The sequence below is a fragment of the Nicotiana sylvestris genome, chromosome 10, assembly GCF_000393655.2.
Source record: "Nicotiana sylvestris chromosome 10, ASM39365v2, whole genome shotgun sequence".
Taxonomy (NCBI): domain Eukaryota; kingdom Viridiplantae; phylum Streptophyta; class Magnoliopsida; order Solanales; family Solanaceae; genus Nicotiana; species Nicotiana sylvestris.
In genome coordinates, this window is record NC_091066.1 from 43,791,558 (window position 1) to 43,806,984 (window position 15,427).

The window sequence follows — 15,427 nt, forward strand, 5'->3', positions numbered from 1 at the left end:
TCCCCGTGAAATAACCTTAAAACAGTAAAAAGTTGAGACATCACAATCATCTCCATCATTATTACATTTTCTTAACTTGTTTACAAAATTACTGTCAAACTAGAGGCTCATTTAAGCTAAAAGAACCAGTTTTGAGTAAGATTACACATAAAAACCACCACCGTTACCCCTTGTGGGTCCCCCTTCATTACCACCACCGACTTGGGGCCCACTTGTATTACCACAGTCCCACACCCCTTACTCTTTGATCATCAAAGATCCATCAAACTGATCTGTGTCCCTTATACATTACGCGTTGAACTTTCAACACACACACACACTAACTTTCTCTCTCTCTCTCTCTTACTGTCTTTGTCTGATCCCTTGTTATTCAACTGCCCGTGTGATTGATTCTCTGATCCACCCCACTTACAGCTCAACATTGAAGTGATATCTAGAGAGAGCGAGAGGAAAATCCATTTTCCATATTAACTTGGGTTTTTTTTCTCTCATTCAAGAAAAGAATCTAAACCCACTACCCTAAAGACTATTTTTTTTTATCCCACATACATTTTTTTCCTATAATAAATAGTCCCTATATTTTTGTACACCCAATTCTTTATAGTACTAATAATATAATGTGTATGTATCTGTGTGTTTGTACATCATTTTCAGTCATTCTTTAATTAATGGGTGTTCAAGAACAGTAGAAGAAAGAGGAGAAATAAAAGGCTTTTGCTTTTTCTTGAATGTGTAATGTAATGAGGTCTTGTTGAGTGATTTCTTAGTGTATTATTTGGGTAATGTTTTGTGTGTAAAAGGTGTTTTGAAGTTGAGATTTGGGAGTTGAAATGGATACTAAAGGGAGGCTTATAGCTGGTTCACATAATAGGAATGAGTTTGTTCTCATCAATGCTGATGAAGTTGGAAGAGTAAGTGCTTTCAAGATCCCAACTTTCTTAAATTTTGTTCTATTTTTAGCTCATTTGTAGCTTTATCTTGAGTTGTTTGAAGAGATTTGAGGATTTGGTGCTCTAAAAATGGCTTTTTGAGGTTCATTTTTGTGTCGGTGGCAATGTTCTTGACTGCATTTGTCCTTTTTGAAGTTGCCTATTTGCTCATTTCCCTTTTTCTTGTGCAAAAAATGTGATCTTTAGAGAATTAAAGTTCCAAGTTTCCCTAGTATCAGGCAATTAACTTTCCAAAATTGGATCTTTCAGCTCATTTCAATAAAGCTACATTAATTTCCTGCTAGCTAAAGCCTTCTTTATTGCATAATTTGGGCAAATTTTTTTTTGTGTCCTAGGTTTTTTTTTGCTGGCTAATAGATTATTAGTATTAATTTGTTAAGTATGGATATAGATTCTAAGCATAGAACTTCGTGATCTGATGAGTTAAATCTTTATTACGGTGGCTTGATTGCAGGTAACTTCTGTAAAAGAATTAAGTGGGCAGATTTGCCAGATTTGTGGAGATGAGATTGAGATTACAGTAGATGAGGAGCCATTTGTTGCTTGCAATGAATGTGCATTCCCTGTTTGCAGACCCTGCTATGAGTATGAAAGGAGAGAGGGGAATCAAGCTTGCCCTCAATGCAAAACACGGTACAAGCGTATCAAAGGAAGTCCCCGAGTTGAAGGGGATGATGAAGAAGATGAATTTGATGATTTGGACAATGAGTTTGACCCTCAACAAACTGCTGAGGCTGCCCTTTCAGCTCGTCTTAGCATTGGTCGGGGCCATCCTAATGCTTCCGGGACTGCTACCCCTTCGGAGATGGATCCTGCTGCCCTTGGCACTGAGATCCCTCTTCTTACTTATGGTCAAGAGGTAATGAACTCAACATTTGTCATCTTGGTGTTCATACTTTGTTAGATTTTAGCTAAACAATTAGGATATTGTTTTGTAGGATGATACAATTTCAGCTGACAAGCATGCTCTTATCATCCCACCGTTTATGAGTCGTGGAAAGAAAGTTCATCCAGTTTCGGATTCTTCCATGTCTTGTAAGTTTATCAGAATCTTTTATTATAATAATTCTTCGATCAATTTGTGAACTAGAGGCTTACTATGACCGCTCTTTGCAGTGCCTCCTCGACCTATGGATCCTAAGAAAGATCTGGCGGTTTACGGGTATGGTAGTGTTGCATGGAAGGAGAGAATGGAGGATTGGAAGAAAAAACAAAATGATAAATTACAGATGGTTAAGCATGAAGGAGGTGGTGGTTACGGTGACGGAGATGAGCTGGATCCTGATCTGCCCAAGTAAGTGTTTTCTTTCCTTTTCTTTTCTCAATCTCTTAAGTGAGCATTGATGATGATATGATTTGCTTGTTGTATTCTTGGCAATGGTAATTTGACTTAAGATTTCTAGCAAGTGCAGACATCTTATAGCAGTTTGAGTGATTATGTGCTAAAGAAAATTAGGTGTTGTTGTTGTTACTTCAGTATGAGGCCAAAATCTTTGAGGTCCTACATGTGGAGACAGCCTGTTTCTTAAGTCATGGAATTTGGAGCATTTCAGACGGCTTCTTAGTCTCTATCCAAGTTTTGGAGTGTTCCAAAATTAGCTAATATTATCATAATTTCACTGAGTACATAAATGAAAATAGCAGCTGTTTTGAGTGGGGATAAAATTTAAAAAATAACTGAGCTCCCTACTTAATTGTTGCTTTTCTCTTTTGAGTTGGATTGGTTTGAGAACTAATATGTACTTGCTTATTCATCAAATCGAATCTCCACGCTGTCTAAGCAGCTTTGACTTTTTTTTCTCCAAAGATGCTTAATGACAAGAGGAACTTGTCAATGGGATCAGTTCTGCTATGTCCCATCCTTGTGGGAGGACCATGGGATTTTTTGGACAAAGAATTAAGCAGGCACATTTAGTAATTAAGGGGCTTTAATCAAAAGCTATAAAGCGGATGCAAGTCGTACTTAGCCAGTAAAAAATGGAAAACAAAAAATGGAGGAATGTTGTAGGATTAGTCAGGATCTCGGGTGTTATTTTTGGGCACAAACCATTTCTTTTGCAGAGTTTTATTTCAATTTTATTTTTTAGTTAGATTAGCAAGGAGGAAAAAAAGGAAAAGAAATGGAAAGCAAAATATGCAAATATAGATTCTATCATTCTACTACTTGGGCTGCCCGCTTGCCCTGATTGGTTGTTCTTTTGTTTTTTGTTTTTGGTGGGGGGGGGGAGGTAGCAGTAAAATATTATTAGAAACAAATTCTGCTAGTTTGATACTCTCTTTTATTTAACAGAGACTAGTAAGGGAGTTCAAATCATTATGTATGGTTCATATGATGCTATCCTTCTAAAAAAAAACAATGGTTCATATGATGCTGTAAAAATTAGTAAAATCTGGAATCTAATGTATACCACTAATAAGGCACCCAAGAGTATGGCCTAATGGTCCATGAAGTGGGATAAAAGTCATGAGAGATCAGGATAAATGCTATGTGTTTTCTTTCCATTTGCCTAAGCCGTGGTGGCCAAAGCTATTCAGTATCTGTGCTGTCGGGTATAATATCTTAGAGAAATATAGATTCACTATCCATTGGAGTCCTCTGAAGTAGGCACAAAGCACATCTCCCCCCCCCCCCCTCTCTCTCTCTCTCTCTCAACCTCTTTGTTTTCTCTTTATTGTTTTGTGTGTACTACATGTTCGGTTGTTCCAGTGAGGACCTTATTTATTCTAAATGTTGTTTAGTGCTTTAATAGAATGTTTTTCGAAATCTTGAGATTTATCTCTGTTCCCTTAACCATCTTGCAGGATGGACGAAGGTAGACAACCACTTTCAAGAAAGATGCCTATTTCGTCTAGCAAGCTAAGCCCATACAGATTGATGATTTTACTTCGACTTGCAATTCTTGGGCTCTTTTTCCACTATAGAATAATGCATCCCGTCCATGATGCTTATGGATTGTGGCTGGTGTCTATTATATGTGAAATATGGTTTGCCGTATCCTGGATATTTGATCAGTTCCCCAAATGGTTACCTATTAAGCGAGAGACGTACCTAGATAGGCTATCACTAAGGTATACATTTTCTTATGACATTCAACGTATAATTTAGTCTACATCTTATGTCTATGTACACATCAATATCTATTACTCTTACCACTCCATTGTGTCCTAAGCTATTCTCTTCCATATATTTTTCTCAGGTATGAGAAAGAAGGGAAGCCTTCTGAGTTAGCCCATATCGACGTTTTTGTTAGTACTGTGGATCCATTGAAAGAGCCTCCACTTATTACTGCAAATACTGTTCTCTCCATTCTTGCTGTGGATTATCCGGTGGACAAGGTTGCATGCTATGTCTCTGATGATGGTGCCGCCATGCTTACTTTTGAGGCACTATCTGAGACATCCGAGTTTGCAAGGAAATGGGTCCCGTTCTGCAAGAAATTCAGCATAGAGCCTCGAGCCCCCGAGTGGTATTTTGCTCAGAAGGTTGATTATTTGAAGAACAAAGTAAATCCATCATTTGTGAGGGAACGCCGTGCCATGAAGGTGTGCAGTTTATTCAAATTTTCATTCTGCATCCCCGATTTCCCAGGTGTGTTGATATGATTGTTAATAACTATTGCTGAAGACATAAACTTGGTACATTTTTGGCGCAGAGAGACTATGAAGAATTTAAGGTTCGAATAAATGGATTGGTTTCCATGGCACAAAAGGTTCCTGAGGATGGTTGGACCATGCAAGATGGAACCCCTTGGCCGGGGAATAATGTCAGGGATCACCCCGGGATGATCCAGGTTTTGATTTTGCTCTCTTTCATACTCCAAATTTACGATGTTAAAATTGTGAATTAACCTGTTTCATTTCTGTACAAAGGTCTTCCTGGGTCATGATGGTGTCCGTGATATTGAAGGGAAGGTTCTGCCTCGCCTTGTTTATGTTTCTCGTGAGAAGAGGCCAGGGTTTGATCACCACAAAAAGGCCGGTGCCATGAATGCTTTGGTAAGTCATCTTCCATCTAAAAGTACAGCGTTTGACTTAATCTAGTGGCTATTGACCCGCTTTATAAAATGTGATTGTAGATGCGGGTGTCGGCGGTCATCTCAAATGCTCCTTATTTACTCAACGTGGATTGTGATCACTATATAAATAACAGTAAGGCACTGCGAGAAGCTATGTGCTTTATGATGGACCCCACTTCAGGAAAGAAAATATGCTATGTACAATTTCCTCAAAGATTTGATGGCATTGATCGACATGATAGATACTCAAACCGCAATGTGGTCTTCTTTGATGTGCGTAAAATGCCTTCTTTGGCTATTTATTACTTATGTAATTTTGCACAGATCCATATCTTGTTATCTCTTTTTGCTTGTGCATATGGCTATGATATGCACCCTCAGCTACATTACTGAAGATAATTTTATGCTTTTTGGGAACAGATAAACATGAAAGGACTTGATGGGATCCAGGGTCCAATTTATGTGGGAACTGGATGCGTCTTCAGGAGGCAAGCACTCTATGGATATGATGCTCCAAAGAAGGCAAAGCCTCCAGGAAAAACGTGCAATTGTTGGCCAAACTGGTGTTGCTTTTGTTGTAAATCTCGAAAGAAGCATAAGAAAGGGAAAACGAGCAAGGATAAAAAGAAGATTAAAGGCAAGGATGCTTCGACTCAGATTCATGCTCTTGAGAATATTGAGGAAGGAATTGAAGGTAAGAAAAAGGAACTTTGAGATCAACCGCTGACCAATATCTAGCCTAAAGTCTTAAATAGATAGTTGAATTTGGATTTATTTTCTACTTGCATATACATATATATATTCTTTACAGAATAATTTCCTCTTTTATCTTCCACAGCATGTTCTTCCCTTTCTTATGCTAGAGCTTTTTGAGATATAAATCTATGCTAACCAACTCATTTGATACAGGAATAGATAATGAAAAAGCATTACTCATGCCCCAAATAAAACTCGAAAAGAAATTTGGACAATCACCAGTATTTGTTGCTTCAACACTTTTAGAAGATGGCGGTGTTCCTCTAGGAGCAACCTCAGCATCTCTCCTGAAAGAAGCCATCCATGTTATTAGTTGTGGTTATGAAGACAAAACAGAGTGGGGTAAAGAGGTAAAAGAACTGCTTAGTTTCTTAAATTTGTTTTAAGCTCGAGAAGCGTTCTGCATTTAGTGGGCTCACTTGTTATACCATGTTTACCAGGTTGGATGGATTTATGGATCTGTTACTGAGGATATCTTAACTGGGTTCAAGATGCACTGCCATGGTTGGAGGTCTGTGTACTGCATGCCGAAAAGACCTGCATTTAAGGGGTCAGCTCCTATCAATCTTTCAGATCGTCTGCATCAGGTTCTGCGGTGGGCCTTGGGATCTGTTGAGATTTTCTTTAGTAGACATTGTCCCATTTGGTATGGATATGGGTGTGGTCTGAAACCATTGGAGCGGTTTTCGTACGTAAATTCAGTTGTCTATCCATTGACTTCCATCCCTCTGATTGCATATTGTACATTGCCAGCATTCTGTTTGCTTACTGGGAAATTCATCGTTCCAGAGGTAAGGCTTCCCCTTCATTGTTTCCTTGTTATTATATTGGTCATGTTGCATCAACTGTTTATCTTAAGTTCTGTGTCACATAAACCTCTGTTCTGAAAATATCAATGCATATCGAATGTTTGAACTCCCTTAATTGATTTCTATCAACATAGTATCTAACGTGAAGTGCTATATTCCATTTGATGTGTGACATACACAAATTACTTAATCTCAAACTGGGAGAGTTCTTCAAGAAACAGCTGAAATGACAACCGTTGGCTGTTGTTCTGTTAATCTTATTAAGAAAACAAAAAAACATTTTCCTTCCCACCCCCCATATTCGCATGCTGTTCAGTCTGTCATTTAAACCATGATTCCAATTTCTGACGTCTGTGTATTGTGGCCACCTACTTGAAATTTCACTATCTTCAGTTCCTGTAAAATTTTAATGACAGGATAGAACCAAAATAAACGTCATAAACTCATCTAATGTATTTTTGCTGACTATTCTTTGTTGTCTGCAGCTTACCAACTACGCTAGCATTGTGTTCATGGCACTTTTTATATCAATTGCTGCGACTACTATTCTGGAGATAAGGTGGGGAGATGTTGGCATAGACGACATGTGGAGAAATGAGCAATTCTGGGTTATTGGTGGTGTCTCGTCCCACTTTTTTGCTCTTATCCAAGGTCTTCTTAAAGTTTTGGCTGGTGTCAACACAAATTTCACTGTCACATCAAAAGCAGCAGATGACGGGGAGTTTTCTGAGCTTTACCTCTTCAAGTGGACATCCTTGTTGATCGTTCCGATGACCTTGTTAATTATTAACATCATAGGAGTTGTAGTTGGAGTTTCAGATGCAATCAACAACGGATATGATTCGTGGGGTCCTTTATTCGGCAAGCTTTTCTTTGCCTTATGGGTCATTGTTCATTTGTACCCCTTCCTCAAAGGTTTGATGGGGAAACAAAGCAATGTTCCAACTATCATTGTTGTGTGGTCTATCCTTCTGGCTTCTATCCTTTCGTTGTTGTGGGTCCGAATCAATCCGTTCGTGTCAAGAGATGGACTCGTGTTAGAAGTATGTGGGTTGGACTGCGAGTAAGATCAAGAAATAGGACACGAAGTGTATATGAGAAGGAAAAGTTCAAGTGGGGGGAAGAAGTTCAATCCCCTAACACTATTGTTTTGATCATCAATGAATATGAGGAAGAGCTCTAGTGGTTTTGTATAGATTGACAGGCAGGTAGCAGACATTGATATTTGTTTTGCAAAGTGTTTCTTGATTCTTTTTTGATACATTTTGGGATTTGTTGCTTGGGAGTTGGAAGGGGGAAGGGGTGGAGTTCCAATATTTGTAATCCCAACAGAAGATAAGATTAGTTGTCATATCCCCTTCTCAATAAGGGATATCACACGGAAATGTTTTTTCATCAGTAATTAAGGACTTTGTTCCACTGTTACCATTCTAAAGAAAGTGAAATTGGATTCTGGTGTTTTGTTCTATAACTATTGTATTTTTGTCATCATTTTGGATGCCTATATTCTTTTTAGCTGTAACATTTTCTCTTGCTATATATCATATTCGATGCTATGAACTGGTATATTTTTTTATTATTATTGGGTAACGATCCGTTTGCTAATGACTATGGTTTAGTGTAAACTTTGTAGAACTATAAAGATCATAGTAGAGGCCCTTGCAGTTCAATGTGAAGTACGGTGATTCTTGAATGTATCAGTTGTGGTGTAGCTGAATCTCTAAAAAATAGCTTCTTGTCAAAACATTCTTTAGCTTGCAGAACCTTTTCTGGAATGCATTTCTAATTTTATCATTTCATATCCAACATTGTAGAAGAAATCTATTAAGGGTATTAAAGATACCCTTTTCATTCTTTATGCCAAAGGTGCAGAATCACCTGCCTTGGTTAGTAATAGAGATACTGTTAGGAGCAAAGTATTAGATTTGAACCTCGTAAACTTCCTTTAGGCTACTAATTTTCCATTAAACTATTCTTTTTCATGCAATACCATTATTAAACTTTTAAAACACAATATCCCAATAAAGATTTCGTTGATGCTAATACTAATACAAAAAATTTAGATAACAATTAAAATAATATAAAATTAATTTGATTCCACAAATTCTGATTGCTTACTGTTATTTTAATTTCATTGAGGCTAATAGCCCGTTTGGCCAAGCTTCTGAAATCAGCTTATTTTGAGAAGTTTCTCAAAGGTACTTTTAAAAAAAAGTGATTTTGGTGAGAAATAGTTTGTGTTTGACTAATTAATAAGAAAAGCACTTTGAGCCGTAATTAATGTTTGGCCAAGCTTTTGACAACTGCTTCTAAGTGTATTTTTCTCTGCTTTTGGAGAGAAGCTATTTTTTTCTGGTTCTCCAAAACTGCTTCTGCTTCTCCTCAAAGACACTTTTTTTCCTTCCAAAAGCTTGGCCAAACACCTCAATTTTTGGTCAAAAGTGCTTTTGGCCAAAAAAAAAAAAAAACTTTTGGCCCAAAAAAAAAAAGCTTGGGCAAACAGGCTATAAGGCCAGTACATAAGTACAAGTGCTTATGTTATCATTTTGTTTGATAGATCATGTTGAAATTGTTGGATATAACAAGTTTAGGCTTTGAATCTAAAACGTGTCCAAGAACCAAGATACTTGATTTTAAGTAAGATCACATTTTTTCTATAGGATCGAAAATACAACTTTGCTTAAAAATTGTTCCTTGTACAAGCGGTTGGCCTAATTTGAAGCACATTTATGATTTTTTTTATTGACAAAGAAGTGTAATTCTCGCAGGCGCACGATATTGAGGCATTGTAATGTAGGTCAAGCTGAGAACTGACTTTTGTTTTTTTTCTTCTTAGCAGATTCCATTATTACGTAATTTTTTCCTGCCAATAAATTAGGCTTACTATGGTTATGGATTCAACAAATCAATCAATCATCCAAATGTAGTAGCAAAGCTTTGGTCCTTTTCCTTTGAAACTAGAAATCATCTACAGTCAAACCTCTAGTTTGTTCCAACTTTTTTTGGTTGCTACAGGAAAGTGATGTTATAGAGAAGATACATTCTAGTGTAGCATGAAAAGTGGTTCCAAAAATAAGCTGGCTTTTAAAATAAATGGTTGTTATATGACAGTGCAGTTATAAAGAGATGATGTGACTGTACCATTTTAATTACTTTGCTCTCTAAATATCAATGAGATTAAGACCTAGAGGTTTGAACCGCATATGCACCAAGGAATGTGTAAGTCAATAAAGTTATTCGTTATTAACATCAAGTGATTTTTGTATTTTGATGGATAACAAGTACTCAACTAATTAAACTGGCCCGAAAACTATCGGTATTAAAAATTACGCCAAATAAATTGGCCAGCAGACAAACAGATCAAGGTCCCATTTCCAGACACTATTTTTTTTTTTTCAAATTCAACCACATATTCTTTTAAAGTTTCAAAGTTCAATCCTGTTTTTTTTTTCTTTCAATTGAATAAAGGAAATAACAGACGAATTTAGTAGGAAAAAGGGAAAGTCAGAAATCTCGTGTGGAAAGTGCCGCTCACTGCACCCACCTTTAACCAGGCGATGCTGCGTTTGCACATATGCTAAAGATCTCATCCTTCTTTCCCTTTCTAAATTCACTACAAAGATATGATAACCACCCAATTTCTATTTAAAAAAAAGACCTAAATAATACTCACTGGTAATCAAAGAAAAAATGATATAACCAAAGGTAAAAAGATAAAACAAAGTAGTGTCTGTGATGGTAGAGAGGGAATTTATAGGAGGAGGCTGACGGCGATGTTGAAACACTTGTTATGTTTGCCCTAATGGGAGTCCTTTTTATAGTGATGAGATTTGCTCATCTTTCATCGGACGGTAGACGACCAATAGCCTATAAAACAAATTTTGGAGTTCTTTTTGAAATACTATAAGACCCACTAGTATTAGTACCCGTACGGATGCGCGGACATTAATCATGTTAAATATTTAAATTATTTGGATGGAATGTAAATAATTTTAAATTTTACACTTTCTCAGTAAATATAGATAATCATTGAATATTATATATGAAAAAAATTAACAATTTCTTCTATTTTTCTTTTTTTGATACCATTCTTGCCGGTGTCATTGGATCCTAAAAATAGTCAGGAAGCCAAATAATAACTCATATTTATGGAAAACAATCAAATGTTGAGATAATGAATGACTCTTTGGATAAGACTTAACTCTTTTACTTCTACTTGAACTCTTATTTGGTGTGTTGATATCCCTTAAAAAATATATTTCTTTCTTAAAATTTCAGTTTCTAAAACATTATTTTTCAATAATAATTATTTTTATAATAATATAATTGAAAATATTATTCTTAACTCAAAACTCATTTTAGTTGGCTATCGAAAAATATAAAGAATTCTTTAGCTAGTGAATTTCTTTTACTCCATTTTGATATTTGACATTAACCATGTTAAATAATTGAGTTATTTGAATTATATGTAAATAATCTTAACATCTAAACCTTCTAAATAATTATAGATAATCGTCAGATATTAATTAAGAAACACTACATGAAAAAAGACTAACATTTTCTCAATTCTCATAGTGATAATTTTATTTTTGCATTATTCTCATAGGTGCCATTGGAACCTAAATATAGCCACAAAGTGAAATAATAACTCATATTTATGGCAAAGCACAAAGGTTGACACGATATAAACGATTCTTTGATTACGACGTGACTCTTATACTACGACTTGAACTCTTATTTGGTATGATTTTATCTTTCAAAAAATATTTCTATTTTGAAATTTCAATTTCTAAAACTTTATATATATTATAATAATGATTATCTTTATAATGATGCAAGTGAATATATTATCCTTAATTTAAAATTTACTTTAATCGGCTATCTAAAAATTGAAATGATTCTTTGACCGGATTTATTTCAGTATGATTCCACTTTAAGCTTGTCGATATCTCTAGCCCCAGAATTTGAATTTTTAATACCCTATATATACAAAAATTTTGTTCTTTGAATCATTAAATGCTAAATTAGTTGATTATTAGTATAAAACATTGCATATATAGTCTTAAAATTGTCAAGTAGTTTATTTTTCGGCACCATACTTAGCTTAACCTCAATGTAAACTACTCAAATTGCATTCCAATTCAAATTCGAATATCATATCAATTTGTTAGTAATAGTGATTTTTTAAAAATGACACATAGTGTAAATTAAAAAAAATATTCGAAGATATCCTTATCTTAATCTATGTATTTGAGTTGAAAAAAATATTTGAAATCGATGAGATTAACTGTCACGACCCGAATTTTCTGCCCACGGGAGTCGTGATGACGCCTACTAGTGAAAGCTAGGCAAGCCAACCATTTGAATTATTTACCTTTTTCCCATTTTTATCCTTCAACAATTAATAACCAATATTAAATAAACAACAAAATTTAATAAGCGAAAGACTCAAATGTAATATTTTAATAAAGATGTTAATACCAATCCATACACAAACTACCCAGAACTGGTGTCACAATTTCACAGACGGTCTAAGGATACTACAAATAGAGGTCCGAAAGATTTATTACAACATTGTCTATGAAATATATAAAAGAAATCGAATAAAAGGATAGGAGGAGACGTCAAAGCCTGCGGACGCCTACAGGACTACCTCGGATCTCCGAATGGACTGAAGGCAGCAACCCAAAGCTACGGTCCGAAAGCTGTTGCACCAGGATCTGCACACAGTGCAGAGTGTAATATTAACACAACCGACCCTATGTGCTGGTAAGTGCCTAACCTAACCTAGGCGAAGTAGTGACGAGGCTAGGACCAGATTACCAAATAAACCTGTGCAGTTAAATCATATATATAGCGGAAAATAAGGCAAACCTGTACAATTAAAGATAGGAGGGGAAATCATGCTACGGGCATATAACCAGTAACAACTGAAAACAACAGTTAAATGTAAAGAACATCATAACCCAATTATCAGTAAAAGTCAGGAAATCAAAGACAAGTACACGACATCACCCTTCGTGTTTTTACTCTCGTCCTCACAACAAAATCAATATAAATGGCACAGTATCACCCTTCATGCTTTACCTCACATAATTATGACACGGAATGATCCTTCGTGCATTATCACTCATATAAAGGCACGGAATGGTACATCGTGCGGCACGACATCACCCTTCGTGCATTAACACTCTCTCACAAATATCATACACGGCATCACCCTTCGTGCTTTAACACTCTCTCACCAAAACAATGCACGGCATCACCCTTTATTCTTTAACACTCTTCATCACCCAAACAACAATCACAAAGCAATAAGGGCAAGGGAAATAACAAGTTTGCAGTTAAATCCCGGCAAGGGAACAATAGCACAACAATTATATCCCGGCAAGGGAAAATAGTATCAAACAATAACATCCCAGCAAGGGAGACAATATTAAACAACAACATCCCGGAAAGGGAGACAAGATCATAATCCTCTTTTCCTTTTTACATTTATTTCCCAACTCAATTCACAATTTGAGCCAATGCTCTATAAGGTTCAATTGCCAATTATACTTCCACAAATCTTTTTACAACTTGAGCTAACGCTCTTCAATGTTCAAATACCAATATTACTTCCACAAACCTTGCTCAACAATAGAAATTATCACATAAGTACAAACGGAATCACATTAATCATAGTATAAGACTCACGGGCATGCTTGACACCAACGTATAGATACTCGTCACCATACCTATATGTCGTACTCAACAATTAACACATAGCAAATAGGACACAACTCCTAATCACTCAAGCTAAGGTTAGACCAAATACTTACCTCGATGCCACGAACACAATTCAAGCCTCAACTATCGCTTTACCTCTTGATTCCATCACCAATTCGCTCGTATCTAGCCACAAGTTACTTAACTATATTTATAAGTGCTAAATGAATCAATTCCAATGCATGAAAATAGGTTTTCTAAAGTTTTTCCCAAAAAGTCAAAAATCGACCCCAGGCCCACATGGTCAAAACCCGATTACCCATTCACCCACGAACCCAAATATATAATTTATTTTGAAATCGAACCTTAAATTGAGGTTCAAATCCCCAAAAATTTAAAAACCTAGGTTATACCCAAAATATCCAATTTTCCTCATGAGAACCCTTGATTTTGAGTTAAATTCATGTGAAAAGATGTTAAAGATTGAAGAAAACGAGTTAGAAATGACTTACAATCGATTTGGAGAAGAACTTTTCTTTGGAAAATTGCCCAAGAGAGTTTATGTTTTGAAAGAGTTTGAAAAATGAAAGATTTTCGGCTAAGTCATGAATTTGCAGGTCGCAGATGTCGCAATTGCGACCAGGGTTCACAATTGGGAGCCCTTCAGAACCTGCTAACTTCACAAATGTGAAGATTTTGTCGCATTTGCGACACTGAAGGAAATCCAATCTACTTCGCATTTGCAATGGACCTTTCGCATTTGCGATATCGCATTTGCGATGAACAGGCCGCATTTGCGACCAAGGCAGACTAGGTCTTCTTCGCATTTGCGATAGATGTTCACATTTGCGGGCTCGCATTTACGAGCCAGGCTTCGCAAATAGACCTGCAACATACCAGCTGAAAACCTGCAACCTCCTAAGTTCAATTCCACTCCTTGGCCTATCCAAAACTCACCTGAGCCCTCGGGGCTCCAAACCAAACATGCACACTAACTTAAAAACATCATATGAATTTTCTCATGCAATCAAATCATCAAAATAACATCAACAACTATGAATTTAGTATCAAAATCAAAGAAAACCTCAAGAACTTTCAAAGTTTAAAATTTTACAACTACGATTCTGAATCACGTCATATGACCTCCGTTTCTTACCAAATTTTACATGCTCGACTTAAATCACATATAAGACCTGTACTGGTCTTCAGAACCAAAATACGGGCTCGATACAATCAAATTCAAACATATTTCATTTCCAAAAACTCATATATATTCCAGAAAATAATTTTCTTTAAAAATTTATTTCTCGGGCTTGGGACCTTGAAATTCGATTCCGGGCATACGCCCAAGTCCCATATTTTCCTACGGACCCTCCGGGACCATCAAATCACGGGTCCGGGTCAGTTTAACAAAAATGTTGGCTGAAGTCAACTTAAATTTATTTTAAAAGCAAAATTTATCATTTTACACAAATTTTCACATAAATGGCTTTTAGGATATGTGCTCGGATTGCGCACGCAAATAGAGGTGAGACATAAAGAGGTTTTAAAGGCCTCAGAATATAGAATTTATTTCTAAAATAAGTGATGACCTTTTGGGTCATCACATTTTCCACCTCTAAAACAACCGTTCGTCCTCGAACGGACATAAGAAGGAAGTACCTGAGTCAGAGAAAAGATGGGGATAATGGCTCCACATATCGGACTCAGACTCCTAGGTCGATCCCTCAATAGGCTGACCTCTCCATTGAACACGAACAGAAGGAAAACTCTTCGATCTCAACTGACGAACCTGTTGGTCTAAAATAACTACCGACTCCTCCTCATAGGACAAGTCCTTGTCCAACTGGACAGTGCCGAAATCAAACACGTGGGATGGATCGCCGTGATACTTCCGAAGCATGGACACATGAAACACTGGATGCACGGCTGATAAGCTCAGTGGCAACACAAGTTTGTAAGCCACCTTTCCCACTCGATCAAGAATCTCGAACAGGCAAATGAACCTAGGGCTAAGCTTGCCCCTCTTCCCAAATCTCATCACGCCTTCATAGGTGACACCCGAAGCAACACCCGCTCACTGACCATGAATGCCAAATCACGAACCTTACGGTCGGCATAACTCTTTTGCCTGGACTGAGATGTACGAAGCCTATCCTGAATGATCCTGACCTTGTCCAAGACCTCC

General features: G+C 36.6%; 1 protein-coding gene across 1 annotated transcript; it reads left to right on the top strand.

Moving 5' to 3' along the window:
• The first annotated feature begins 316 nt into the window (after window positions 1-316).
• On the top strand, window positions 317-8,002 carry LOC104216894 (cellulose synthase A catalytic subunit 2 [UDP-forming]-like). Its single transcript, XM_009767033.2, has 13 exons — window positions 317-911; window positions 1,405-1,809; window positions 1,889-1,985; window positions 2,067-2,244; window positions 3,753-4,019; window positions 4,148-4,493; window positions 4,604-4,741; window positions 4,821-4,946; window positions 5,027-5,239; window positions 5,387-5,660; window positions 5,876-6,072; window positions 6,163-6,513; window positions 7,017-8,002. The coding sequence occupies exons 1-13, from the start codon at window positions 831-833 to the stop codon at window positions 7,596-7,598; spliced, it is 3,255 nt and encodes a 1,084-aa protein (XP_009765335.1). The 5' UTR covers window positions 317-830; the 3' UTR covers window positions 7,599-8,002.
• Window positions 8,003-15,427: the final 7,425 nt, after the last annotated feature.

Coding starts and splice junctions, on each gene's coding strand:
- LOC104216894 (XM_009767033.2), top strand. CDS start 831: ATGGATACTAAAGGGAGGCTTATAGCTGGTTCACATAATAGGAATGAG. Junction 1,810..1,888: donor TTCTTACTTATGGTCAAGAG/GTAATGAACTCA, acceptor ATTGTTTTGTAG/GATGATACAATTTCAGCTGA. Junction 4,020..4,147: donor CTAGATAGGCTATCACTAAG/GTATACATTTTC, acceptor TATTTTTCTCAG/GTATGAGAAAGAAGGGAAGC.